The 26871-nt window shown below is 56.6% G+C and overlaps 1 protein-coding gene across 8 annotated transcripts; it reads right to left on the reverse strand.

The window, feature by feature from the left end:
• Positions 1–1233: 1233 nt before the first annotated feature.
• Positions 1234–15867, reverse strand: ACOT11 (acyl-CoA thioesterase 11). Of its 8 annotated transcripts, none has more exons than XM_041717806.2 (18): positions 15353–15504; positions 11325–11400; positions 9701–9899; positions 8856–8925; positions 7032–7082; positions 5929–5989; positions 5649–5750; positions 5281–5416; positions 4842–4998; positions 4382–4501; positions 4163–4307; positions 3229–3284; positions 3035–3101; positions 2878–2961; positions 2641–2774; positions 2233–2364; positions 2023–2149; positions 1234–1934 (listed from the first exon to the last, which is right to left on the reverse strand). In XM_041717806.2, exons 1-18 carry the CDS (start codon positions 15373–15375, stop codon positions 1779–1781), a joined length of 1896 nt encoding a protein of 631 aa, XP_041573740.2. In that variant the 5' UTR covers positions 15376–15504; the 3' UTR covers positions 1234–1778. The 8 variants fall into 8 exon arrangements, with proteins under 8 accessions (XP_041573740.2, XP_030134578.2, XP_030134577.2 ...); XM_030278718.4 differs by lacking the exon at positions 15353–15504 and adding an exon at positions 11637–11768; XM_030278717.4 differs by lacking the exon at positions 15353–15504 and adding an exon at positions 11590–11624.
• Positions 15868–26871: the final 11004 nt, after the last annotated feature.

Consider the following 26871-nt stretch of genomic DNA (forward strand, 5'->3'; position numbering starts at 1 on the left):
TTCCAGAAGCACAAAGCACACCAGGCTCTGCCTGCCCCCAGGTCACTCCTGCTCCATCACCCTGCATCCCCGGGGACCCAGCCAGGCTGGAGCCAGGGCTGGCCGGGGCCTCCCAGCAGGAAAAAGCACAATACTTGAGCAGGAGAGGTCAGTTAAAGTTTAATGTTCAGGCAAATACATCATCCCCTGCACTTAATCAAGCAGCAGCAATTCCTAAGGTAAGTAGAAAGGATGGCTCCAAAAGATGGCTCTCATCCCAGTGATAAAAAGGCAGGATTGCTCTGAGTTTTGGGAGATAAGAGGGCTCTGTAAAAATTGAATGTTTTGGACTATGTTCAGCCTAAGATGGCTTTATCTTTTGGAGGTCGGGGCCCAGCCGTGCCAGGTCTTGAGCTGAGATGTTTATGATGGGAGATAGAGCAGAGATTAGGGTTTATGGCCACAGCCAGCCCAGGGGTGGGAGCCACTGGCTGGTGGCCACAGGGGAGGGGCAGGAGCTCCTCCTGCTTATAAATTGGGTGGGGAATTTGGGTGGGTATTGCAGAGGGACACCTGGGGTCCTGGAAAAGATCCTGTGGTCATTTCTGGAACCCCATGGCCTCACCTCACCCCAAGGATGGCATTACCATCCCTTGCTCGTGGTTAAGCTCTACAAAACCCATCCTTGGGGTTAAGCACAGGGCTCTGCAGGCAGAGGCAAGGGCACAGCTGGCACCTGTAAAAGCTGCTGTGCCCAAAGCTCTGCGTGCCTAAGGGCTTCCAGAAACCTCAGTGCCATCAGAAAACCTCTGGCTGTGTGACCCAGGAAAGCCAAGGAGGGAGTTCTCCACAGGCCTGTGGCTGAGGGCAGATGTCCCTTGGGCTGTGCCTGACGAGTACCACTTCCACTGTCACCCCTGCTTCATTCTGGTGCCTTTCCCAGAGCATTGCAGATTTAGGGGAGCAAGGTTTGGCTCTGCTTTTCCTTTTTCAGCACCTCTGAGGCAGTTTGGGGTTTATATCTCAAGGTGTTGGTGCACCCAGCAGAGGAGGACAAGGAGGGCAGTCCCAGACATGAGAGCAACACCTCCAGACAGTCCCCAGAAGCCACTTGCATGGAACACCACCCCTTTCCTGCAGCACATTCCTGCCTCAAAGGACCCCACCTCCACCTGAGCCCCAGGTGACCTGGGGGTGCAGGATCCCTTCTCCAAGCTCACCACACAGCAAACCCACCCAGAGCAGATATGGATGTTTGTCCTTTCAAAACACTTTTATTGCTGCTCCTTCCACAGCCCCATGGGGTGGGATCTCAGCCCAGGAGGAGCAGGGGCTGTTTGCCAGCCCTGCCCAGGAAAAGGAGCAGCACTGGGGAGAGTGGGATGTTCCACCAGCCACCCCTACACCAGGGAGGAGTACAGCACCCACCCTGCATCACTGCCCCCTTTCTCCCTTTGCTTCCTCAAAAGAAACCAGTGAGATGCCCAACTGAGAACTAGTGAAAAAAATAATCTGGTTTGGGAAGATTTTGGATCATATAAAGATTCAAGTAGCGTTAAGTGAACTGGAAAACCAAGTCCTGTACATCAGCTTATAAAAGTTCTAAATAAAATTTTAAAAAAGAAAGAAGAAAAAGTATGACACGTCAGTGCAAGGGATGAGGTGGTAAAGCAATGCCCCTCCACCCCAACCCCGGGAACCAAAGCCCTCAGGGAGGCAGGGTCTGGGTGCCACCATGCCACATTCCCTTCCACCACAGAAGTGTCCCCTCATCTGTCTGTCCATCTGTCAGCATGGCTCTAGAAGTCCTGCAGCCGTGAGATCAGGTCCTCCTTATTCTTCAGCAGGAACTTCTCACAGGCTTCGAAGGTGGAGCAGATGTCAGAGGACAGTCCCGCCACGTTGGTGGTGACGTAGGTGAGGTACCCCGGCATAGCCTGGTTGTAATAAGCCACCTGCGAGGCACAGCACAAGGTCAGCAGGGGCACAGGGGAGGGAGGAGCCTCCCCCATGGGCTGTGGGATCACAGCCACAGCGTCCCACCTTGCTCATCTCCTCTGACTCTGGCCAAATGCAGAACCCGGAGCAGAGAGTCTCCCCGCGCGTGAACTCGTCTCTGGCAGGGTGGGTTGGCAGCGTCACCGACCGAAAGGCCACCACGTAGGGGTCCCTGGGGACAGGAGAGCCTGGTGAGCTGGCACAGGGAGCAGGGATCAGGGATGGCAGGGAGCAGGGCTCGGGCTGGACACTCACCCCTTGCTGCAGGGCTTCCGCCGGGACGCCAGGATAACGAAGTCCTGCGGTTTGTTCTCGTTCCTGAGCTTCTGGCTCACCACGTGGTAGATCATGTCGTCGTCATCCACCTTCTGCACAAGCTCGGCACTCCTGTAAGGGAAGTGGACTGGTCACAGGGACCCTGCTGTGCCCCTGAATCTGGGCCTTAGACATTTACACCCCACCACCAGACCCAAAATATTTGGGGGGACCCTAAATAGATGTTTGCCCCAGCAAAGCGCAGCCATCAGCCCAGACGGAGCCAGGACCCCACACACAGTGAGGGATCTCTAGGAGCAAGCAAGGTGACACACTGGCTGCCAGGGATGCTGAACCACAAGGCTTGAACGTGGGGGTGTGATTTTTGGGGTGGCCTGCAGCACTCACACGTAGTGGCTGTCCCACTCGTGCCGGCGCCGCAGGTTGGAGAGCAGGGAGAAGGCTCGGCTGGCCGGGATGCAGACGGACATCTCGATGCGGAAGGACAGGAACTTGTCCTCCTCCAGCGTGTACATCCTCACCTGGGGCAGCACAGGGCACAGCTGGGACCTGTTCCCACTGGGATTGCCCGTGCTTTGGGGCTGAGGGAGAGGGGACAGCTACCCTCTCCTTTTCTTTAAGTACCTTTTCCTTTTCTCTGGCGAGCGCCCAGTTCGCTTTGGCCACGAGCATCTTCAGCGCAGAGACGTTGTTGTAGCTCAGATAAACCTGGGGCAGGGGCAGCATGTCAGGGGCAGGAGGAGGAGCAGGAGGCAGCAGCTCCCACAGGGGATGATCCTACCTTGTTGCTTTGGTCCCAGGGCACGGAGAGCGGCACCTCAGTCTGTTTGCAGGAGACGACGTATTTTCTGCAGCAAAGGAACAGCTTCCCTTATGAGGGGACCCAAACCACCCCCAGACTGTCCCTGCCCCCCAGTGCTGAGCCCCCCTTTCCTCCTGCCTCCATCCCCACATCCCACTCGTTGTGCTGCTCACCGGTCCAGCCGAATTTTTTTCCTAGCACTGGCTTCTCTGTATCTCCTTTCTCCATCCTGATAAATGGGAAAAGGCAATTAAGTTAATAGGAAAATGAGGATGGAAAAAAAAATCCACTCGTTTTTGGGAGCAGGAAAAACATTCAGCAGTGAAGGGCTGGAAGGTGAAGCCCCCTTGCTTGCCAGCTGCCACCCTGGCCACACTGCAGTGATGGTCAGTGATTAATTGTGAGTTATTTCAGCATTGCCACCATGCTCTGATCAAGTGATGGGCGCTGGCACATTAGGGAAAACCCTCGTTGTGGCTGCAAACCTGAACAAAGCCCCTGAAACAAAAATGGTGTACCCTAGCACCTGCAAATGTCCTCTCCTGGGAAAATAAAATTTTTAAAAAAGCAGCTTATCTTGAAGAAAGTGCTAGTGTGGTGTTTTAAATGAGTGAGAGGAGGTTTCAGGGGGCCTGACTTTGGCCATGAGATGATCTCCATCAGAGTGGGAGATCCTAGTTTTAAAGCATCAAAAAAACTCAGGGAGCTGGACAAGGATCAGCCCAGGAGAAGCTGAGACGCATGAGTGTTTGCCTTCCACTGTGCTCATGCGATAGACTTCCCTAAATATTGGGATCCCAGTAAATTATGAATTAGGATGCTTTAAAAGGTACAAAACAACCTCAGCATTCCTTCCCCTAAATTATAGAAAAGATGAGCTGGAATGTGCAGGCAATACTCTGCTAAGCCTTGCATGGCTAACACGTCTGGTTTATTTTATTAGTTATCCCGAACAATCACTTTAATTCACTCGCTATTGAGCAATTTCATTCCCATCATCACAAAACTCATTTGTTTTGCTGTGAATCCAAGAGCTGGGGGCCGAGTGGGATTCCTGGGGGCCCTGTGCCACCAGGCTGGGCAGACACCAGCGCTGCTGGTCCTTACCCCTGGCTCGGGTGCCACCATGGGCAGCGTGCGGGGATGTCCCTCCTGGTCCAGCACCACGAAGGTCATGAAGGCGCTGTTGATGTGCCGGCGGCTGACGGACATCTCCTGGCCGTAGGCCTCGGCGCTGACCCCCACCTCCATGCTGCCAGAAAGAAGGGATGAGGGAGCAGAGGGCCGTGGGGAGGGCAAGAAGGGCACCCCCACCCTGCCCCCCACCTGTTTTTGAAGGCATTGTTGACGATGGCTTTGAGCACCAGGCGGTCTCCAACTTGCGACGGTCCCCGAAAGTGGAACATCTCGATGGCCCTCAGCGTGGGGTGGGCATGGCACAGACGGCTGTGGGGACATGTGTTACCCCCACCACATCATGGCAGCCTCGTGTACCCACCCCGACCCAGCCAGAGAAAGGAGACCCCAAAAAATGTCACCCCTAAATCCCAATGGCCAAAGCCAGCCGTGGGAAGGAGCGATGAGCCAATTGCAGGGAGTGTGAACCTTTCCCTGGTGTCCCTCAGTGCTGCACACCTGTGGGACTCCCCGTGCAGTGTCACCCAAGAGTGACATGCTGGGCACCATCCCTTTGGAGGGTCCCTGCAGTCCAGCTGTGGCCAGACCCAGCCACGTGTGTCCCCTCCAGGCATGTCACTCCCTGACCCCAACCCCCTTGTCGGGTCACCTGGCTGCGATGGTGGCCACGTTCTCCATCCAGGCCATGATCTGCCCACCAAAGGTGTTGCCCTGGTGGTTGGCGTGTGGAGGCAGCACCAGCTCCACACTCTCCACCCGCGTCCGTTCCGCCGGCACCGCCCCGCTGCCGTCCCGCGTCTCCAGCTCTGCCGCAGGGGATAACGGGGTTCAGTGAGTTGTATGGCCACTAGGACCACTTGCCCAGCACCCATCCCTTCTTCCTCTCCCCACAGCTGCCCTCCCTTTGGGCATCAACAGCCCAAATCTGCAGGCCTGGGAGTCTGGGATGGTGGGGCTGACCCCTACCCCGCCGTGGCCAGGGCATTCCCAAACTCCATGTGGTGATCACCACCAGCATCCTGCTGAGGAAGTGGGATGTCCCCAGCTGTGTCAGGGCTATTTGGAAGCCCAGGCTGGGGGCACGGTACCAGTTTCCCGGGGGCTGCTGGTGAGAAGGTCCTTGAGGGTGTCCTTGTGGACCAGGCGCATGCGGCGGCGCTCGGCGGCGATGCTGTACTCGATCTTCTCCTCCTCCGTCTGCGGGGTCAGCGGCTTCAGCCGCACCTGCAGAGGGACAGGCAGGGTGCAGACCCGCTGGGGGACGAGCACAGCAGCGAGAAGATGCCCTCCATGCCCAGTGTGGGGCCAAGAGCCACCCACCGTGCGTCCCCCAAGCACGGGACAGGGTGAAGAACAGCACTTGCTGTGATGGAAAGCTGAGCCCAGCCCAACCTCACAGAGGCCATTTCCTCACTGCCTCTGTGTAGAGTCCCCCTGGCCACCAGCCACTGCTCACCTTGCTGCCCAAGGGGCCCTGTGCCACGAAGGTGGCGTACGCCTTGCAGATGCTGCAGTGCTTCCCGCTGCACAGGTCCTCGTAGCTCACCTGGATGCCCACCTGGGAGAGGGCACAGCACCCCTGAGAGCTCTGCTCCCCAGGGACCACGTCCCACCACATGTCCCTGGCCAGAGCCAGCCAAAAACGACGAACACAAGGGATTAAAGCTGGGAATTGAGGGAGGATTTGGGGATTTGGCCACGTGGCTGTGGGGACAGGGGCAGGGGCACACACCAACCTCCATGCTGGAGTTAAAGGCTCGGTTCACTTTGGCTTTGATGTTGACAACTTGCCCGACACTGAAAAACAGGAAGAGGAGAAAGCATGTGGGGTTACTGGGGGACAACAGCAACCGAGCTGCTCCCTCTGAGGTGCCACGGCATTCCAGTTCACTGCCCGCTGTGGTGAGGCTTCCTGGGACTGTGGGACATGCCAGATGGCCAGCAGGACACGGGGACAGCCACCCCCGAGACGTGAGAGCAGTGAGATGTCACCCCTGAGCAGCTGTGTGCCAGTGGGTCCCCAGGTCTGGGGTGCTGCCAGGACACCCGAGGGGGGCAGAGGTGCCCAAGGCTTGCTTGGCACCCCTGCCCGTGTGGGCATGCACGTTCCTGCCAGAGCAAACGGCTCCTCCAGCCTTGCATCCACTGTCCTGCACAACTGGACCAGCCACAGGGCCTCCCCACAAGCAATGGATACCTTGGGGTGCTGGGAGATGGCAGGAGGCAGGGCCCAGCCAGGGGCATTTTGCACCATCTCTTAAATGAAACATCTGCTGGCAGCAAACTGCTGCTCTCCTCTGTGCTTCAGCAGGTTTCAGAGTACACACACAGGCAACTCTGGCCCTGCAGCCTGAGCCACTGCAGCCTGGTACCCATGGAATAGCAAATTCAACTTTTTAGTGGCACCGACAGCAGCCTTTACCAAACACATTTTTAAATCAGGAATACTCCTCATTCCCCAAAAGAGGCCGGTGCTAGAAAGCTCAGTGGAAAAATAAACCCTGCAACCAGCACTTCTCAAAACCAGAAGAGAGAGAGTGTGCTTTGACACCAGATATTCATTCCCCCATGCCCTCACACGGGACTTCAGGCTCCGAATGAGCTCTGTAAATGACACTCTGACACTCTGCACATTGGCTCTGGCTGCAGCAGGAGTGGCAGGAGCTGCTGCCTCTGGCTGTCCCCCAGCACGGACCCCGGGCTGGTGAGGTGCCAAAAGGTTAGCAGGGTTAGGTGAGCAGCTCTGTTCACATGCCATGCCTCGTCAGTGGGGTTAAGGCTCCCAACTCACGGCAGCACTGTGCTAGGCTGGCTGCTCTAGGGCCAAACACGTCCGTACCCGACACCGCTCCTCCCGTCCCGCTGCCCAGCGGGGCTTACAGGCGGCTGGCTGGGGCAAAAAGAGAAAGCAAATGTGGGGAGAGGGTTAGAGGCAATGGAAGCAGCCAGATGGATGCTCTGGATGGGCTTGTGGCAAGGGGCATGCAAGGGCAAGGGGCCAGGCAGGCAGACTGGCAGCCCCACGTGTCTATATATAGCCCCAAAACCACTTTATCTTCTCTGTCCTTATCAAACAACAGGAGCCAGTGCCATAACTGCTGCACAAAGCCCCACTCAAGGTACGTGTGATCCTCCCTGAGGCTGCACTTCCACGCTGCAGGGCAGAGGGGTGGGGACAATCTGCTGCCCAGACAGTGAGTTTTAAGCCAGTGAAAATTTGGGGTCTCCTCCGTGCCCTCAAGCACCCACAGCTCCTCCCTGCCTCTCCCCAGCAGCACAAGGGCGGCAGAAGGCACAAACAGCCAGGCAAGGAGATCTGACACAAAGCTCCTCCACCTTCCAACAGCTCTGCAGGAAATCCCTGCCTGGCCCCTTGCTCGGAGCCTTAAGCTGGACCACAGCAAGTGGGATCTGAGCCAGGAGCAGCACAAATTCCCTGCCCCCTTGGAGCAGTGCCCAGCTCGCTCCTGAGGAGGCACAAACACTTTGCAGGGCTTGATGTAATGCTGTGGAGTGAGCTTGGGGCTGTTCTTCCCTGCTCCTGAAACCCATGGGGAAAAGTTGCCCCAGGAGCAGAGTATGAACCCCAGTGGTGCCACCTCTGCCAGCAGGAGGTGGCACCGTGGCTGCACCACATCCCCACACTGTGGGTTTCTCACGGAGATGGGCACCTCATGTTGTGGGAGGGCAAAAGTGTGAGTTCAGCATGTCCTGGGAATGGCAGTAAAACCCAAGAGTGAATCAGACTTCTCAGTGCCAAACAAATCAGCTGACAGCCAGGGACCCCAGTGCCAACCTGGGTACCCAAATTGGTGCCTGCTCCAGCAGGCAGACCTGTGCAGCTGGGAGTGGCTGGGCAGTATGGATCCTATACTGCATGGACCCTATATGGCAAGGCAGGAACTGCTGGGCAGCATGGATCCTATATTGCAAAGATCCTGTATTGAATGGCAAACCCCCAGGGAGCCCCCTGGCAGTGTATCCAGGTGGGAACAGACAGGCACAGGGGGTGTGGGGGCTCTGAGGGATGAGTAAAGGTGTGTGTGGCAGTACCTGGGCTTGCTGGGGGTACAAAAGGAGGAGAATGCTTAAGGATGTTGGGTGGGAATGGTCTCAGTACTGGGAGCCTGTGGAGCACTGGGAGGGTTTTTGTCCTCTCAGGTCAGGAGAAACATTGTCCCCTGAAACATGACATCCCAATGGCTGCATGAATCAGGGGGGGCAGCTCTGTGTGGCAGCACCCAGGGGATGCCAGGACCAGCCCGGGATGGAATTGTGACAGGGCAATGCCCAGCCTGAGCGCCCGCTGGGTGGGTGAGCCCCACCACGCCTCTGCCACCCACACGGCCGCTCCAGAGGCACGATCTGCAAGATTCCAGCTTTCCAGAGCACTAAATCAGAGCTGCTTCCTGAACAAAGCCAGGGAGGAGCTGGTGTTGGGGGAAATCCCGGGAAGCCAAGGCAGCAGGAGCGGATAAATCAGAGCAGACTGTCCGCAGCCCTGCGGGGACACCGAGCCTCAGTCCCTGCTGCCCTGTGAGCCTGGCACTGCCACCACACCTCCTCCTCTCCCAGGCAGAGAGAGCTGCTCCCCGCTCCAGCCCCAGCCCACGCTGCAGCCGGCAGTGGGAAAAACCCCTGCGTGTCCCTGCCGAGTATTTACCTAATGGTGTGCTCAAAGTAGATGTCATCCATGGAAGCTGTGACGCACGGGCAGCCGGCGTGTCTCTCGGCTGGAAAGGAGAAACAAACTGCATCAGCAACTGCAGCAACGTGCTGAGGGTGTGAGGGCCACCAGTGACACCCAGCCAGCATCCCCTTTCCCTGCTGATGCCCATTGCTGCGCTTGCAGCGGACCAGAGTGAGATTTGGGGCTTCTCCACCCACAGCAGCACAGGTTTGGGTGTTTAAAGGTTTGGAGGGTGTGCTGGGATTTGCCTTCCTTCCGTGAGTTTGTAGCTGTGGAGATGCACCAGCAGCTGATTCCATCTCCCCATAAACAGAGAATATTTCAAAGCTGCTCTGCCAGCACAGCTTTTCCTTGGGACTCCAGGAACCTCAGACTGCAAAACTGCTCTGGGAACCTTATCCAACTGCAGAATTGCATCCATTTCCCTGTCAAAACCTCCCCATGCTTGGCTAAGCTGGCGAGCTCCATTGCTTCCTGCTGAGTGGAGGAGCTCAGCCCACTCTGGCTGCTGCTGGTACACCAGGGATGCCACCAGCCTGCTCAGGAGGCAAGGAAAAGGGCAGCATTATAGAGGAAGCAGGCACGAATTTTGATCTGTCCCCAAACCAGCATGAATGCTGCAGTGCACGTCTCCTCCCCTTCTTGTCCTGCTCCTGTTTGCTCTCTAATTACTCAGCAAAACGGAGTGACGTGGGTCCCAGCTGGCGTCACTCCGACTGCCAGGGATGCTGCTGATGAGCTGGCTCCTGTGGATCCTGCCTGGTGCCTTCCCTGGCAGCCCAGCAGGACGAGGGCTCCAGAGGGAGAGGATGGCTCACCGGAGAGGCAGGCGGCCGTGTCCATCCACTTGAGCAGCTGGCCGGTGCTGAGCTCACCACGGTGGTTGGTGTGGCAGGGCAGCACCAGCTGGCTCATCTGCACCTCGGTGGGGTTGTGGGCAGCTGAGGGGCTCGCCATGGCCCCCAGAGCCTCCTCCTGCTCCCCTGGCTCCCGGGCACGGGGTGGAGAGGTCGAGCCCTGTGAGGTACAAAAGCACCGTTTCACCCAAATGGGAAGCAAATCTCCTGAGAGAACGGGGACCCCACACAGAGCTGGGAGAACTTCAGCCCTGCACACCCCTGGACACCACCAAACCCACCCAGCCCTTGCCAAAGACAAGGTGTCCGCAGCCAAAAGGGAAAGGATCCCTCTAAAAAAGGGATTACTCCAAGTTTTCAGGCCATTTATCACCTAATCCTACTGCTCCCTCCCAAAAACCACAAAAACTCCTCCCAAAGTTAATCACTCTTCTGACAAATAATTTTTCTCCTTGACAGCTTAATTTTTAGGGTGCTGCAGCACAGGGTGGGGTTGCTGTCATGGGGCTGGACAGTGCTCCACACCTTCCACCAACAACCCCCCGTTCACCAAAGGAAGCACTGGAAGCTATGTGGTACAAGCAGCAGAGGAGGAGCATCCTCAGTTTGGGGTTGTTTGGGCAGTAAAATGTGTTTCCTTGCTGGCTTGTCCATTTGCTGGGCACAGAGCAGCTCCCCTGGCACCCCAGGGGGAAGCAGTGTGGGAGAGAGAGGAGGCTGAGGTGGTGCTGGCAGGGAAAAATAGCTGATGAGAGATGTCAAGTGAGTCGTGTTACACAAAGGGTGAACTCAGTTAGCCTGGTGAGTAACTGAGGAGACACGAGGATCTGTCTGGGCTTTGTCAGAGCCCTTCCTTCTGCTTTCTGCTCCCACTGCAACTCCTGCTCTCAGCACTTGTTGCAGGAGTCCCACCGCAGCAGCTTCCCTGCCCTTTGCTCTGCCTGCATTCTTTAAAGATGGGGTTATGCTGAAAACGAAGCTTTCCCGACTACCCTGAGCTCACTGCCTCTCAGAATAGCATTTTCCTCCAGCGGGTCTAACCTCTGTTTCCATAGCTACTGGTACACGACATCCCGGGAGCGGCACAAACGTCGCTCAGCAGAGACGGCAGTGAGGGCACCGATGGCAAATCTCCCCCATCCCACAGTGACACCGACCCCCGGCCACCAGAGCCCCTCCAGAAGCCTCCAAACCCCTGTGTGAACCTTCCCAGCACGCAGAAGCGCCTCCACAAGCAGCAGGGAGCTATTTTGGGAAGGCAGCAGGCTCTGGGGTATGAGGCAGCAATGCAAAAAGCTCCAAAACTCCACGCCTGCTGCAGCAGGAGCAGACAGCCCGGCCTGGGATGCCACCAGTCATTTTCCCCACGTTGGACAGGTCTGATTTCAGGGAAGAAGCTGCTGGCTGTGCTGACCCTGGGTACCCTGCTGTGGCCAGCATGAGCTCAGGGAGGCTGATGGGGAGGGAATGTGCTGGGAGAGGATGCAGCCAGGTTTGGTGCAGCTCCTGGCACAGGGTGGCACCAGCACAGCCCGGGTTAGTAGCCGGCGGCACAAAGGGGTTAGTTGCACGGCACAAAGAGTACCTGGAGGCCATTGCAACAGAAGCTCAAGATGTCTTCAGAGACTATAATATTCCCCTTGACCATTTTTAAGAGACACCTGGAAAGGAGCAGAGTGGCTCTGGTTACGGCAGGACCGGCAGAGACGGGGGCAGCTGTTTCCCAGTGGGAACCAGGCAGTGAATGTGGCGGGTTGTCACACCCTGTCCCCACATCCCGTACTGACATCCCTCCCACACCACTGACCCCTCACCAACACCTATCAGAGCTGAAAGGGAGAAGGGCAGACCTGGGGCAGGTGCCTGCCATTCCATGGGGGTCAGGTGCCACGCTCACCCGCCCGGATGAAAGAGTCCCAGCTATTCTGGGGAGCTGGACCAAGGACACGTTGCAGGGCCATGGCTAACTCCTCAGGCAGTGGTGCCGTGTCAGTGTTGCTGCATGTGACAGAGGACTGTGCCTCGAAGCTCCCCTGGCCGGAGCCGTGACACCGCTGCAGTCACAAGACACCGGGAGCGTATTTTTGGCAGCAGGCAGGGCTGAGGCTGCTGTGGGTGGTACTGGGGGCAGCAAATGGGAAGCACCAGACTCCAGCAGTGCTGCTGTGCCCTGCTCCAGTCCCTCTGCCTGCCAAGCCCTGGCATTCCACAAGGGCATCGTGTGTCCTTGGGTGCCCACGAGCACGGTGGCTGTGTCCAAGCTGGACGTTGTGGTGGCATTGCAAGGAAAGGCAGTGTGGGAGCTGCAGCAAAAAAAAAGTGGAAGAGGCTTCATATTTACAGTTTGCTTTTAACCACAACACTGCCAGGCCCTTGGCATACCCCCAGCTTCCCAGCACACAGCCCTCTCCCATGCAGCTGAAACCAGGCTGCTGGAGGCAGCAGCTCTTTTCCCAATATATGGGATTGACTGATTTTGGCAAGAGGTTAAAAAAGTGGAAGCTGTAGATTTGCTTCCTGCACCGTCAGGAGCTGGGCTATCACACAGAGTGCACCCAATGTGGTCAGGACAAAACAAGACACAAACAGGAGCCTCTCGCAGCCTCCCACCCCTGCCCCAGCAGCACCAGGTTTTGCTTTCCACAGCCCCATGACCTTTTCCCCAGCCCTGTGACCTCTCCAGGTGTGTTATTGAGGTTTGGGAGCTTCCTGATGGCTCAGCTGCCCTTGCAAGAGCCGGTGCAAGAGTTACTGTCCTGTTTAACAAGATGGGTTTGCTGCCCAGTTGCGGGCACAAGGCGGTGGTGGTGGCTGGGGGTGGTCCTGTTACACCCCACAGCCCCAGCCAACAGCTCCAGAGGGACATTCCTTGGAAACCCAAACCTGCTGCTGGCTCGGCAATCGTGTCACCTTGTCCCCTGGGTTGCATTAACAGGAGGGGGAAATATACCCAGAGGTGTCTGCTTTGCATCATCCCTCTGCTGTTTCCCTGGCAGCCCCAGCCCACGCTCCCAGCCTGGGGAAGGGGAGCGCCCCAAGACCTGGAATCACCCAGCCAGTGGGCATTTATGGAGTATTTGTTATCCAAACCAAGCCAGCAAGTGTCTGTCCTCATTAAAATCCTCAGCCTCACTCAACTGTCACATTTTTAAAGCTGTTGACTGAGGCAGCCCTCGGATCACCATGGCAACGGGATGCAGTACCCAGGCAATGATGCTCTTACTCTGTCACCCCTCGAGTGACCCACTTCTACCCAAAAAAAAAAAAAGAAAAAAAAAGTTTGCATTAGAAAAAAAAAAAATCCCTTCCAGCAGAATATTTTTCTTGCCTCCTGCCACGCTCACTTCCTGTGAGGAGCCCACAGAGCAAGGCAGGGAAGACACAGAGAGGAAAACACACCAACAACCCTGCAAATACTGTGGAGAGGGACCCCACAGCTCTCCAATACCCTGGCAGAGGGCTGTCCAACAGCAGCAAAACACCCACGTGCTCCAGGGAATGCTTCTGCTGTGAAATTCAGCACAACCTCCTCAGAAATCACCAGGGGACCACCACTGTGCACAAGCCCCCATTGCAAACCCTCGTGGGTGCCACAGCTCCCCGGGGTGATGCTGGGCAGAGATGCAGGAGAACAGTTGTTCCCCCAAATCCTTGAGCCCACTGACAGCAGGGTGTTTGCTTCTGCCACCCCCAAGACAGTGGATGAGAGGGAGAGACAAGGGTGAAACTGGGGTGGAGGTCCCAAGTGCTGGGCTTTGGGGAGGGTCTGGGCAGAGCAGGGCAGCCTCAGACCTTGAGCCAGCCCCAGCTGCCCCCAGAGCTCTCTCCACCACCCCACTGCCACCTCTCAAATACCTAATCCCCATTTTCCCTCGCCTGGCTCTGTCTCCTACACCCACCCCAGCCCCTCGGTGTAACCTGACCCCTCCCTGGAAATATTTAAAGAAAAAAAAGGGGGGAGATGGTGGGGAAGAAAGCGGCGACGATGAAGTTCTCATGGCAGATTATTGGTGTATAATTGAGCAATATCCATGGTAACAAGCAAATCTGTATGCGTTAAAAAATTACCCTGACCTACTTTGGGAAATTCTGCCATCTCGACGGGGCAGTGAGGGCTGTCCATCCCCCGAGACCCGGCCTGCCAGTCCCACTGCCAGCAGTGACAAAGCCCTGGTGCAAGCAGCATTGGAGATGTCCAGCACAGCTCAGCCCCATCACCCCGTGCCCACCAGGATGGAGCAGGGTCCCCAGCATGAGAGCTGCTGCTCAGGATGTGACCCCGCTGGGACAAGAGGGGCTGAACTGCCAGGTCCCAGCATGGTGAGGAAACACAGCTCCCTGCAGTGGGGCTCAGTGAGACCTCAGGAGGGTGGCCAGCCCAGAAGGAAGGCCAGGACACACTGCGATGGGTATTTTTGGGACCACACACCATGTTCCCTTAGAGTTCGTGGAGCAAAGTGAGGCATGGGGCCAGGAAAGTGCAAACCAAGGGTCAAAGGCAAGAGTGGGACACAGGAGGACTCCTCCTACAAGGGGCTGATGATTTTCCAGCCATCAGCCTCGGGAAAGCATCACTCAGTATGAGCACGGCGGGGACACCTCCAGCACCCTCACACCGCTCTCCACCACAGGGTGAAGCATCCCCAGCCCCACCATGCCCACAGCCCCATCCATACCCCTGCCCGAGTGCTCTTTGCAGCTCCCATCAGGCTCCCAGGAAGGCTGGTGCTGATTTGCCAGTTCAGGAGCGAAGTCCCCCAGGGAGTGTCCTGGGGGACAAAGGTCTGGCTCCAGGGCAGGGGGAGAACAGAGCCACATATCACCCCAGTATAGCTGTAAACGCCACTAGGCCCAACATTCACATGCATGGGGACACCCAACAGCACCGCCCAGCCCAGGCACGTTTGCCCTGCCACCCAAGGCGTTCCCAGGGAGGAGACTGCTGTAACATCAACACCACCACGTTTCAGACCACCACAGCCAAGCCCACCAAGCTGGAAACCACCACAGTGGTGACCAAGCTGGTGCAAAGGTCTACACCCTGGTGGTCTTAACTGTGTGGTGTCCACAATGGGGGTCTCAGTCGTGCTGAGACCACCGAGTAGGAAACACCCAGGTGAACACCATGGTGATGTGGTGGTCCCCACCGTGGTCATCACCATGGCCAAGACCACCTCATTTAGGGCTACTGGGGTGGAGACCACCACAGGATCCTGCCACCCACAGTGCCCCCACCAGCTCCAGCACATCACCCCTCTGCCCTCCACTCCCAGCAGCCCTGTGCCTATGCTTCCCAAACATCTGCCCCTACTTTTAAGCGACAAGAAGCTCAAGCCAAAGCCGCCAGCACTCCTCCTGTCACACTCAGAAAGACCTGGGGGGGGTTTGGTGTTCCCAGCTGCATCCGGAGGATGCCACGTCCCCACTCCGGATCGGCAGCACGGCTCGCTGCAAACCCCAAAGGCAAGAAAGCATCACCCGGGTGAGCAGGGGGGTCCCACGGGGCTTTCACCCCACATTTTCCGCCGGGAAGAGCCGCCGCTCCATCGCCGGGAGTGGAAGTCTGGCAGCACCCTGGGGTTCCCCCTGTGCCCAGCTCCCCCCAGCCCTCACCTCAGCCAGAAGAAGCTGAGCATTTGCGGGAGGTGTGGAGCGCCGGCGGCTCGGAGGAGAAGGTCCGGACACCTGCGGGTGCGGGTGTGGAGGCCGGGCTGGAGCGGAGCCCTGGGCCGGGGCCAGCGCACACCCCGGCCGCTTCCTCCAACGCGGGCATGTACAACTTCTCTTAAGGTAGCGCTGGGCAGATCTCCGGGCAGATTCCCCGACAGCCCGGGAAATAAATGGCCGGGGCTGTGGATACCCCCGGGAATGCGCCCGGCCGGCCGAGGAACCGGGAGAGCGGCGGGAGGCACCGAGCGGTTCTGTGGCTGCTGCCCTCCATCCCCTCCCCGGCCCCCTCATCGTCCTCTCTGCCCCCACCACCCCAGCCACGGGCACTCAGTTCAACTTACCCAAAAACATCAGTATTTTCCTCAGAGCCGCAGGTACCCACGCCAAAAGCTCGACAAACTTCTCCAAAGCGAATCCATTCCACACAGTTGCTCCCTGGCCCTGTTGCCTTTGAAGCATCTCTGACAGAGCCACAAACCCCCTTTTTTTTCTTCTTTCTCTCTCTCATTTTCTTTGTCTTTTTCTTTTTTTCTTTGTCTTTTTCTTTTTTTCTTTGTCTTTTTCTTTTTTTCTTTGTCTTTTTCTTTTTTCTTTGTCTTTTTCTTTTTTTCTTTGTCTTTTTCTTTTTTTCTTTGTCTTTTTCTTTTTTTCTTTGTCTTTTTCTTTTTTTCTTTGTCTTTATCTTTTTTTCTTTTGTCTTTTTCTTTTTTTTTTCTTTTTTAACAAGGAAATAAAACGCAAATTGCCATGTCACCGCATTAATGGCTGTTTGGTTTAGTGGAGATGTTGTTCTATTTGTACTTGATTTACACACTTTTACAAGTCACTCTTGGTTATCAACCTACAAGGGTTTGATCAAAGATCTTGGCAGGCACTGGCAGCACATGTATTGCCACTGGAAAGTCAGCAGAGAAATAATTAAGAAATTTCAACAGGAAATAAAGCCCCACTTTTTTTTTTGGTAAATAATAACAAAGCACTGAAATAGGGCAAAAGCCCCTGCCTCAGCCACCTAAATTTTAGGCTGGTTGTGGCAAATGTTCATCAGAATCCTAGACACAGGCAGAGGGGAGGTGGGACACCAGGATACCTCTGCAAAGGCTGGGCTGGGCAGGGGTGGAGATGGGGCCCAGCTCGGGGTGATGAGCCCCTGAGGGGGTTTGGAGTCTTTGGGGGATGGAGGAAGGCAGCATTGCACCAGGTGATTGATCTGATTATGGGGATGGAGATTCTCTCTGGAAGAAGATTGTTGCCTGAGGACTTTAACCCCGCTGAGCATTCACTGCTCAGCTGCTTGGATAAAATCTGCATTCTTCATTCCAAGAGCAGGAGCAGAGAGGCCCTTCCACCCTGCAGAGCCCCTTCCATGTCTTGCAGGTGGTTTTGCACGCCCAGATGCGATTAAATTCCATCATTTCAGAAAACAACATTTCCTTTGGGACAGCAAATAAGATATTTCTCACCAGGATGGTTTCCTAACCACTTCCAGCAGCCCGGGTGCCCTGCAAACCAGATCACAGCGAGCATCCTCCAGAACATCTCCCCACCTTTAGCACGGAGGCCCCTGGCCAGGAAGATCTTCTGGGATCTCTCCCTTCCTCCTTAGGGCTGTTTGTTTCTGCAGCCGGAGATTAGGATCAAAAGGTTTGTGAAAACGATTCTTCCCACTCGCCAGAGTCAGAGGGAGCAGCACAATTAGAAACACTTCAGATGCTTGACCCACGCTGGAGCCTCCAAACAAAAGTTGCGAGGAGAGGTTGATGTTTTCCAGGCCCAATTAGCATCATGCTGTAATTCCCGAGCTTTTGGGCTGCCCCGGCCGCTCCAGCTCCCTCCTCCTGCTCCATCACCATATGCCCGTCTTTTACAGTTCTTTGGTGCGTGATGCTCAGAGAGTGGATAATTAGCTAAATGAATTAATTGACATTCATACTTGTAATTAGCAACCGGTTACAAGCAGCTATTCTCCTTGGGACAGCTACAATTTCTCGGGGACTGGTGTTAAAACACTGGAAAATCGTTGGGGGTACATAAGGAGGGCTGTGAGTGCTGATGGTACCCGGGCTCTGCCGGGGCTGTAGGAGCAGCAGCGAGGTGAACAAGCCCGTGCAAAAGCAGAGAGGGCTGTGGAACGTGCTGGATGTGCTGCTGGGGAGGAGGAGAACTTCCCAACCTCGGAAGAAATCCTGGCCAGATGGGCGGCCTCCAGCCGGCAGCTCCCACCAGCTCCCGGCTAACCCTTTCCACCCCCACTAACCCCGGCAGCGGAGGCTGCTCGGGCAAAGCAATGGAAATTGGATGTCGTGAGTGTTAATTAAACCATTAATTACTGCTGAGAGGTTGGGGGGGGAAAAGTGACCTATTGGTTTTATCGCTTCTTGCAGTAGTTGGGAGGATGAAGTGCTCAGGGGCTTGGTAATGGGAGAAAGGGGATGTGGTGGGAGGTAGATCTTTGCTGAAATGTAGGTTTTGGCAGATTTTTAGGGGATGCTGGCGGTGGTGCTGATGCACCCACAGCTAATCCCAGCGCCCTGTGAGGCCAGGAGTGGGACCTGCAGTAGTGACAGGGTGAGTGGAGGCTGAGCAGCTCTCCCATACTGCTGGGAGAGACCACAAGGGCTTGGACAGGCTTTTAGGGTGTCCCAAACAGGGATCCCACTCCCTTTTAGGGTGTCCCAAACAGGGATCCCACTCCCAGCCACGGGGTGCAGTCATCACCCACAAGCCCTGACAATCTGCACCCACAGCCTCTGGAGTCACAGCCCCTGAGAGGAGAAGTGCAGGGACCCCACACCCCCAAAATGTAGCAGGGGTGGGTGAGCTGAAGGTCTCTTCCTCCTGGAAAAGACCCCTCAAAACCTGGACACCGATGGGAAAGAAGGGATGGCAGCACACAGGCACTGTCATACAAACGGCTCGGTATGGAAAAGAGGAGAAAAAGTGACACTAATGCACTTCATAAATCAAACTCTCACGTCTTGCTGCACCAGGAGCTCTGCAGCACCAGGGAGGAGAGCTGGGCTGGGGGTACAAAGGACACCAGGCAGGATGAGCCCTCCAATCACTCAGGGACCAGCACTGGGGTCACAGAGGCAGTGGCAGAAGGTGACAGGACAGGGTGCTAAACTGGCACCCCACGAGTATGGGTCTCCCTCAGAGAAGGGCTCTCCCACGGCTCCTGGCACAGGCTCAGGGCTGCATCACTCTGCCAGGAGTCCTGTTCTTGGCTCCTCCAAGCTATCAAAGCTTTAGATTTCTCTGGCAGCGCCTGGAGTTTAACTGCTGGGGAGAGGGACAAAAAAAAGCCACTCTCAGAAGAGAGGCAGTGGGAAAGGCTGGGCCAAGGAGCTGTCATGCCACCCCTTCAGCTACTACACACCCCAGTACATTCTCAAACACACTGCACAAGATAGCAGGGAGGCTAATTTTTCTTTAGCTGCAGGCAAAAAAAAAAAAAAAAATCAATTACAAGGTAACCTATTTTTCAACTCCTCCATTGGTATTTATTTAATTTCAAGGCCAGCTTGCCCACCCTGCCAGGGAGAGGATGAGGGCAGCTGTGTGCCACGGGGCTGAGCTCACTGTGAGGTTTAGTTTGGGTTTTATTGAGACACCAAAGCTCAGAGCAATGAGGGTTTGTTTGAAGGGGACAGCGTGTGACATGGGGCACCCAGGCAGAGTCCAGCCCTGACAGGGATGGGGAGCACAAGGTTCCCTGGTGCTGGCAGGGCAGCAGGAGAAGCCCAGGGAGAAGCACGACTTGCTGGAGGTGCTGGTGGCCCGTGTGGACAGGGACTGCAAGGAGGGTCCACAGGGACAGGAATAGCTCCAGGTGTCCACAAGAGCCGGCAGAGTCCCAGGGAATCAGTGGGGACAGGAGCACTAAGGGGGTACATGAGGACAGAGCCATCCCAGGACAGTCCATGAACACTTGGATATCCAGAGGGGTTACATGGGCACAGAACACCCGTGGGCACATGAGGACAGGACACTGGGGGTACACAGGGACAGAGACACTCATGGGGAGGGGGGCACAGGAAATTCCTGGACACAGGGACATAGGATTTTGTGGGTACACAGGGACAGGGGGACACACGGACACAGGGGGAACACACGGACACGGGGGGGACACACGGACACGGGGGGGACACACGGATACAAGACACGGGGGGGACACACGGACACGGGGGAACACACGGACACGGGGGTCACACGGACACGGGGGGACACACGGACAAAGGACACGGGGGGACACACGGACTTAGGACACGGGGTGACACACGGCCACGGGGGAACACACGGCCACGGGGGACACACGGCCACGGGACGCCCGCGGGACCGCGCGGTACCGGCGCCGCCGCGCGCCGCCAGGGGGCGCCGTTGCTCCGAGCGGCGGCGCGCACCCCCCGCTGCCCCCCCTTCCGCGGCCGCCCCGGAGCCGCGACCCGGCCCGCCCGTCCCCGCGGCCGGGGGGCGGGCTCCGATGGGGGACGGCGCCCTCCGGTGCCCCCCGGTGCCCCCCGGGCCCCCACGGAGCGGGGAGGGCGGCGGGGAAGGAAGGGGGGCTGTGAGGAGGAGGGGGCGGGGCGGAGCGCGGCTCCGCCAATCAGCGCGCGGCGGTTTCAAGAAGCCCCTTCCGCGCCCCGCCCCGCCCGCGCGGCGCCGCGCGGCCCCGGGGGGGACCGGCCTGAGGGGGAAGGGACCGGGCCGGGACCGAGACCGGGACTGGGACCGGGACCGGGACATGGCCCTGCCGCCCACCCTCCTGCCCACCCTCCTGCCGGCCTTCCCGCTGCCCTGCGGGAGGGCATCGCACCCACGCGTGCCCACGGCCGCGGGGATTCGCCTCCGCGTCCTGGGCTGCCGGGCCAGGGTGGCACTCACCCCCGGGTTATGGTGGGGACGCCCCCCAGGCCTTTATGAATAATGCAATGATATTAATTATGCAATTTAATTAATTATGCGCATGCAGCCTCTACCAGCGGATCGCTGCTGCTGCTGCTGCCTACATTAAAAGGCGTTTTGCTGGTTGGGGTTCTGCACGCAGCCCTTAGACCCCGGAGCCACTTAGGGCACCGGGGATGCTTTGGCACCGGGGATGCTTTGGCACCGGGGATGTTCTGGCCGACACCGACCTCCCTCCAACCGCCGGCACAGCTGCGCGGGTAAACAGGAAACCCCAACACCGCAGCTCCCACCAGAGCCACAAACCCCAACCCCACGGGAGGCAAATGCTCCTTCCCAAAAACATCGGCGGCTCCGCGGCCGTGGGGCCGGTGGGCAGCGGGGATGGGCGGCAGCCCCCCGGTACCGCTGCCCGCCTGCCTGCGCCGGCTTCATTTGAATGCGAGCCATGCAGAGCGCTCGCCACCGCCACTGAGGTGTGGAAATCTCGCCCAGACGAGGAGGGGGTTCTTCCTGCTCACAGGTTTACAGGGAAAAAAGCCGTATTAGAAGACGGGGGGTTTTTAATCCAGCCGGTCTCAATGAGTGCGCAGCACTCCAGGGAGGCTGTGATATGAAGGGAGTAGTTTTGGAGGGGTGCAGGGAGTGTGTTGGATGTAAGCCCCTCTCCCATCCTCCCCAGTCATCATGGAGTTATGGTTTTCCCATGGGAAAAAGGAATACCAGGCTGGCAGCAACATGAAAATAAAACGACCTATATAGCTTGGTCAAATTTAAAGTTCAACATCCAAACTGCCAGCAGCGGTGCCTGGTGGGAGGACAGTCCTGCAACAGGCTGGGGTGCAGTGTGGCAGGCAGGTCTGTGTACAGCCAGGATGGCAGTGATGTCCATCTGCAAGAGCACACTGCCCACACACCCACCATGGATAAGGGCCATGTCACTATGGGGGCTCACAGAGCCTTTAGAGGGTAAGCGCAGGGCGCAATTAAGGATGCAAATATTTTTTAAGTGTTTATTTTCACAGGTGATGTTCCAGCAGAATATTCCCAGTGAACTGACAAGCACAGGCTTTCTTCCCAGCAATGTGCACCCTAAAGAACCCTGGGTACAAGCTGCCAGGCAGTGATGGACCAGCAGTTCAAGGAAGGGGCCAGGAGAAGGGAAGCTGCTCTGGGAGGTCAGGAAAGGCCAACTAACCACCAAAACTTGGGAGCATTTTGATATCCTGACGAGTCCAGTGGCAGGGGTTTGAGGGCTCCTTTCTGCTCCCAGGAAATCAGGGATAGGTGCAGGGATGTCGCCAGCCCAGGCCAGAAGCAATAAAGTGCCTGGAGTGATGCAGCAAAACAGGATGGAGTCGCGTGTCGAAATAAATCATCCATGGAGGCAAGGCAGGGAGGAGGAGGAGGAGGTTTGCTGCTCTCAAGCCTCCCTATGTCTAACAAAGCCTCAGAAACCCCAGGTGGGCAGCAGGAGCTGGGGCAGGATCCAGCCGGCCGTGGCCCCAGCTGTCCCAGAGCAGACAGGTCCTGGCCAGGCATCCCAGCTCCAGCTCTCCCTGGAGCTGGTTTTCCCATCCCTTCCCAGCTCGTGCAGCTTCACCTAGTGTCAGGCAATGCACAGAGCTGCCAGGAGTGATAAAATGGCTGTCCCCCAAATTTATGGAGTTTATCTGTGAATAACTCTTGGAGGTGAAGCGGCCGTTGAGCCGGGGAGGAGGAAGGTTTTACTTCAGGAAAAACTCTCCCAGGGGCCACGCAGGGCAGGCAGGAGCCCAGACCCAGTTCCAGGGACCATCAGGGACGTGCCCTGTGCCCCACAGCTTGTAGGGCTGGGGCATCACCGGGGTGAGCTCGCCACTCGCCCACGCTGGGGGAAGCCAAAGGCTCATTTCCCATCTGCAGTGTGTTTATTAGGAGCTAAGTCATGAAGAGGCTTTGGCACATCTCCGTGGCTCCCACCGAGCGAGTTTAGCACAGCAGAGATCGCTGCTTCTTCCAGCAGCACGTGCATGCCCGGGTTTTCCATGCTGGCCAGGCATTGTGCCCCATGCTCTCTTCCCATGCCAATCTTTTCTTCTCCCCCCCAAAAAAAAGGTTGTATCAATGAGCTATGGAGCAGCATCCTGATTCCTGGGGAAGCACAGCTGAGGCTGAGCAGGCTGGAGCTTCGCCCTCATACCCCCTCCCCACTCTGCTGCAGTAACATCCATCCTAAGTTTCTGAGCCTCTTCTAATTTTGGAGGCCGTTAGCAAAGCAGGCACTGTTGCAGCCAAACGAGGCTGCCAATGTTTCCTTTAAAAGCTGCTTTCACTCCGAAGGACTCTTCTAGATGGTTTGCTTTTAATAGCAGGCTGCAGGGTGCAACGCCCAGCTCGTGGCCAGGGCTCTCTTTGGAGCAGGAAGGGACTGGATGGCACTGGGAGCAGGACTGGGGACGTGCAGGGAGCCACACACATCCAGCGTGAGCCATGGCAGCGCATTCGTGCATCCCTTTCCTGGGTCAGACCAGCAAAGATCCTCACCCCCTTGCAGAGCTGATCCCGCTGCACCCCATTTCCTCTTTTCCCTCACCAGCTTGTGGGGAAATCTTTCTAGCAGAGGGGGACAGATACAGCTCCTAACCATGGTGATATCTCAGAGGAGAAGGAAAGGCCAGAGGAGCCAGGAGAAGCAGGAGGCAGTGAGGTCAGTGCACTGGTAGGTGTGAGTGCTTTGCAAAACCCAATTGCTGCTTCAGTATAACCAGATTCAGGAAAATGAAGCTGAAGTGTGAAAAATGAAAGTGAAAAGATAGGAACCAACCCACGGCTATTTATTCTAAAAATACTGACCTAAATACTTAAGCGCACATATAAAAGTAGTTGTCTTTGCTGATTTCCTTTATGAGAGTCTCCTGGTTTGGTTATTATTTCACTCAGAAACCAGAAGATGAGGATTTTTGGAGACATGGAGATGGCGTTCTAGCCTGGTGCTCCAGAAGTATTTTGCCCAAAGCTGTAAGCCCAAATGTCATCTGAAAGCCCAGCTTTGAAATTCATTCATTAAGCTAACGAGGCCCTGTGGTGAGCAGCCCACACCTCTGCTGATCAGAACAGGAAAGGCTTTGGCCGGGTCTGGTGCAATGGATCCCCTATTTCTCCGTGGGTGGGATGATGGCAGTGGCCGTGGCCATACTGTGGGCATGGCAAAGGCCCCAGAAGAAATCTGGGAGCAGAGGGAAGCACTGGGGCAGTGGTGTTGGCACAAAACATCCCTCAGCTAGTGGCATTGGCAGAGTTGGGCTGCAGTTCCCAATCTGGGTTGTTGTACACATCTGGGCTGGGGTTCACATCTGGGCTGGGGTTCACATCTGGGCTGTTGTTGCAGGCAGTCACCAGCCTCTGCTGGCAGTAAGCAGGGCCAGGATGTGGGGAGGCTGTGGGCAGCCTAAGCACTGAGCCTGGCTTAGTGCAAAACACCCAGGACTAGTGACACGGCACAGCGGGGCCGGCACACAGGAGCATCTATCCTGCAGGCAGCCCTCTAACTAGGTATTTTGGGATTTCCAAAAATACATCCCTAGAGGTGTCTGGGCCAAGCAGTGGGGTGGATGGTGAGGGAAGCCCAGGGAGTGCACGGGGATGGACCCCTGCACGGTCACAGCCCCCGATGTGGCAGCGTGACCTGCTCTGCACGACCTTCCTGGGGAAGATTATGAAAGTGCATTACGTGTGGAGGCAAAACGGATGGAGGAGCGGGCAGGAGTGCTGGGTCAGCAAGTCGTGCAGGCTGGATGAGCAGTCAGTGCTCAGAGGGAGAAGGAAGACACCGCACTGAAAACAGTAAAGGTAAAATCTGGGTGGGGGGGAAGTGGCTCCCTGCATGAAGGTCCCAGGGGGAGAGCCAGTCACAGCATTTCCATATGACAAAGTGAAGGTGCAAGCCAGAGCAGCGTGAGCTTAATAAAATGGGTTGGTTTGGGGTTTTTTTAGTTAGAAAAATGGGCGCTCAGTGCCGTGTGGGAGCAAGAAAGGGCTCCTTTTGGAGTGTGATCTATGGCCTGGGGATAAGTCTGTTCCATATGGCATTCTGCAGACCAGGGGATGGATGAGCACCAGCCAGGTCTCCTCACTGCCTGCTGGGAAGCAAGGTGGCCATGCATGAGCAGAGCCAGAGCAAGCCTTCCAAGCAGCAAGAGCTGGGTTTGAAACCTTGGGGGATGTTGCAGAGTCGAGTGTCCCTGAGGACACTGGCTCCAATGGCAGCCTGCTGACTGGAAAGCCTTTCCTATAGCCCTGACATCCCCCTTCCCCCACAAAACTGCCAGGAGTGATGGAGGAAACCCTCGTGGGCAGCAGAGCCAGTTGGACCACAGTTCACCCTGCAGCAGCTTTTTACCTAAAATAAGGCTGCTAAAATAAGTACCCAAACTGTCACAGCACTCGCAGCAGATTTACAGCTCCATGCACGCACCTGGCACTGGTCCACCCTGCTGTGGGAGCACCCACGGGGCCAGTGGCAGCAGGGGGAAGGTCTGCTGCAAAAGCCAAGGTCACCCTCTGTCAGAGGTGCTCTGGCCCCATTGCAGGGCGCTGGAGGGGGTGGCTGCCTCAGGGCACTGCTGGCAGCACATATCAGGCGGAGACAGATGGAAGAGGTGACAGATAAGGGACTCAGCCTGGAGAAGAAACAGGAGAGATAGGACCCAAAGGCTTTGCCCCAGCAGAGAGAGGAGGCTCAAAACCAGACCCAGCAGAGCTGGATTTAGATCCCACAACGCCGGCTGGGCGCCTGTTCCCTGCCTAAACCCCTCCTTGCCGAGGGCAGGGGCGTGAGGAAACCACTGGTGTCGAACTGCAGATACTTAGGTGGTGCAGTGGGGCTTCTGCTGGCTCCCAAGGCAACTGCAAACTGCTGCTACTCTGGAGAGGCTGCAACCCTTCACTGGAGAATGGCTGGCATCGGGCACAGCTTGGAGGATGTCCTGTGGGATAACTGAGAAAACTCTAAGACAGGCACCATCCCATCATCTGTAGGGTCTGCAGGCATACACAGCTCTGCTGGCACCCCTTGGGAGGGTCCCTGCTATGCCATTGTCATAGGAGACTGACAGGCAGCACTTCTATGTAACCTCTTGAGGCATTCTCACTTCATGCCAGTGCCCTGCTTGGCCCCAGCAGAGCTCAGCCACAGGGAAGGAGCAGGGTCAGACACAGCACCGCATGGGAATGTCAGCAGCACTGCTGGGAGCCAGGCTGGGGTTGTCACTTTGCAGGATCTGCATGCTGGTTTGCCTGGGGAGAGGTATTTCATTGCAAAATGTCCCTTGCAGGGGGATGCAGGCTAGTGGCAAAAGAGGTGGGAACAAGGAGAACCAGACTCGCCCAGAGCAGCTGGCACTGGCAAGAAGCGAGCAAAGGTGACACTGTCAGGGAAACAGGGTAACGAGGGTCTGACATTTTGGGTTTGGAATGCAGCATGGTTTCCCAGCTTTCCCTGGGGAAAGCCCAGGAGCTGTGTCCCACATGGGCGCTCCTGCTCCACACTTTGCAGTGCCTGCCTGCAGCCGAGGTTAGCGCAGAACTGCGGGTGAGGAATTGGAGCTGCCACGCAGGGAGCTGCTGGGGAATAGCTGCCATGCTTTACATTCACAGCCCATCTATTTTGCAATAACTTCACCATGATGTTCCCACATAGACAAGCCTAAGCTAGCATAGATAATGAAATGGGTTAAAGGAGACAGGCGGAGGGAGAGGAAAGGAGCCAGCAACTGGTAGTAAATCAGGGAGAGAACAGGGTTACTTTAAATTCAAGGTCTTGGTGGCAGGGCAAGTTTGGTTTGTGCCAAGAGATGTTGTTGGGGAAGACAGCAGTGTCTTCTTGGTGGGGCCACCAACCTGTGTCCCCCAGCAAACCCCACCTTGCTCCTGTCATTCCCCTGTGCCTGCCCCATGTGCATCACTGGGATTAAGCAGAGCCAAGGGCACCCATCCTGGGTGGTAAAGGGTGGTCAGAGGATCCTGAAGGATCGGGCAGTGGGTTCTGCTCTTCACACGGGAAGGTCCTGCATCAGCTCTTGGTCAGACCCAACTACTGAGACTCCCCCACCTTTGGCACGGGCTTCGAGGCAGTCCAAACAAGCTAATTAAATCCTGCTCTGCTTAATCAGAGCCATTGAGCACCAGTCAGAAGAAATTAATCCCGTGTTTTATTAGATGCCGTTTGAAGTAGTGTTTGGCACCTTGTCCTCAGTTCTCATCTCCTTCTGGGGAAGGAAGAAGGACATCTGTGGGGAAGAGCGAGGGTGCAGCAGATGGCAGCGGGGATGATTCAGGGGCTCGAGGAAGGAGCTGCGACTCCAGCGGCATCCCTGGGGGGGGACGAGACACCTCTCCCTGCATCCCACAGCCTACCCCTCCCCACAGCTGAGAGTCTGTGAGCCAGGCATGCATCCCAAAAATACATGTTCCTCCGCATTGCATGCTAATGGCTCTGCTCGAGAGGTCCCACCGCAATTAAAGCACAAGGAGCATTAATATGCAACGTGGAGAGGCCACTCTTCCCACAGCTACTC

Source organism: Taeniopygia guttata, chromosome 8, assembly GCF_048771995.1.
Source record: "Taeniopygia guttata chromosome 8, bTaeGut7.mat, whole genome shotgun sequence".
Taxonomy (NCBI): domain Eukaryota; kingdom Metazoa; phylum Chordata; class Aves; order Passeriformes; family Estrildidae; genus Taeniopygia; species Taeniopygia guttata.

Coding starts and splice junctions, on each gene's coding strand:
- ACOT11 (XM_072932551.1), bottom strand. CDS start 15,700: ATGAGGGGGCCGGGGAGGGGATGGAGGGCAGCAGCCACAGAACCGCTC. Junction 5,751..5,928: donor CCTTTAACTCCAGCATGGAG/GTTGGTGTGTGC, acceptor GCCCTCTCCCAG/GTGGGCATCCAGGTGAGCTA. Junction 4,502..4,841: donor GTGGCCACCATCGCAGCCAG/GTGACCCGACAA, acceptor ATGTCCCCACAG/CCGTCTGTGCCATGCCCACC.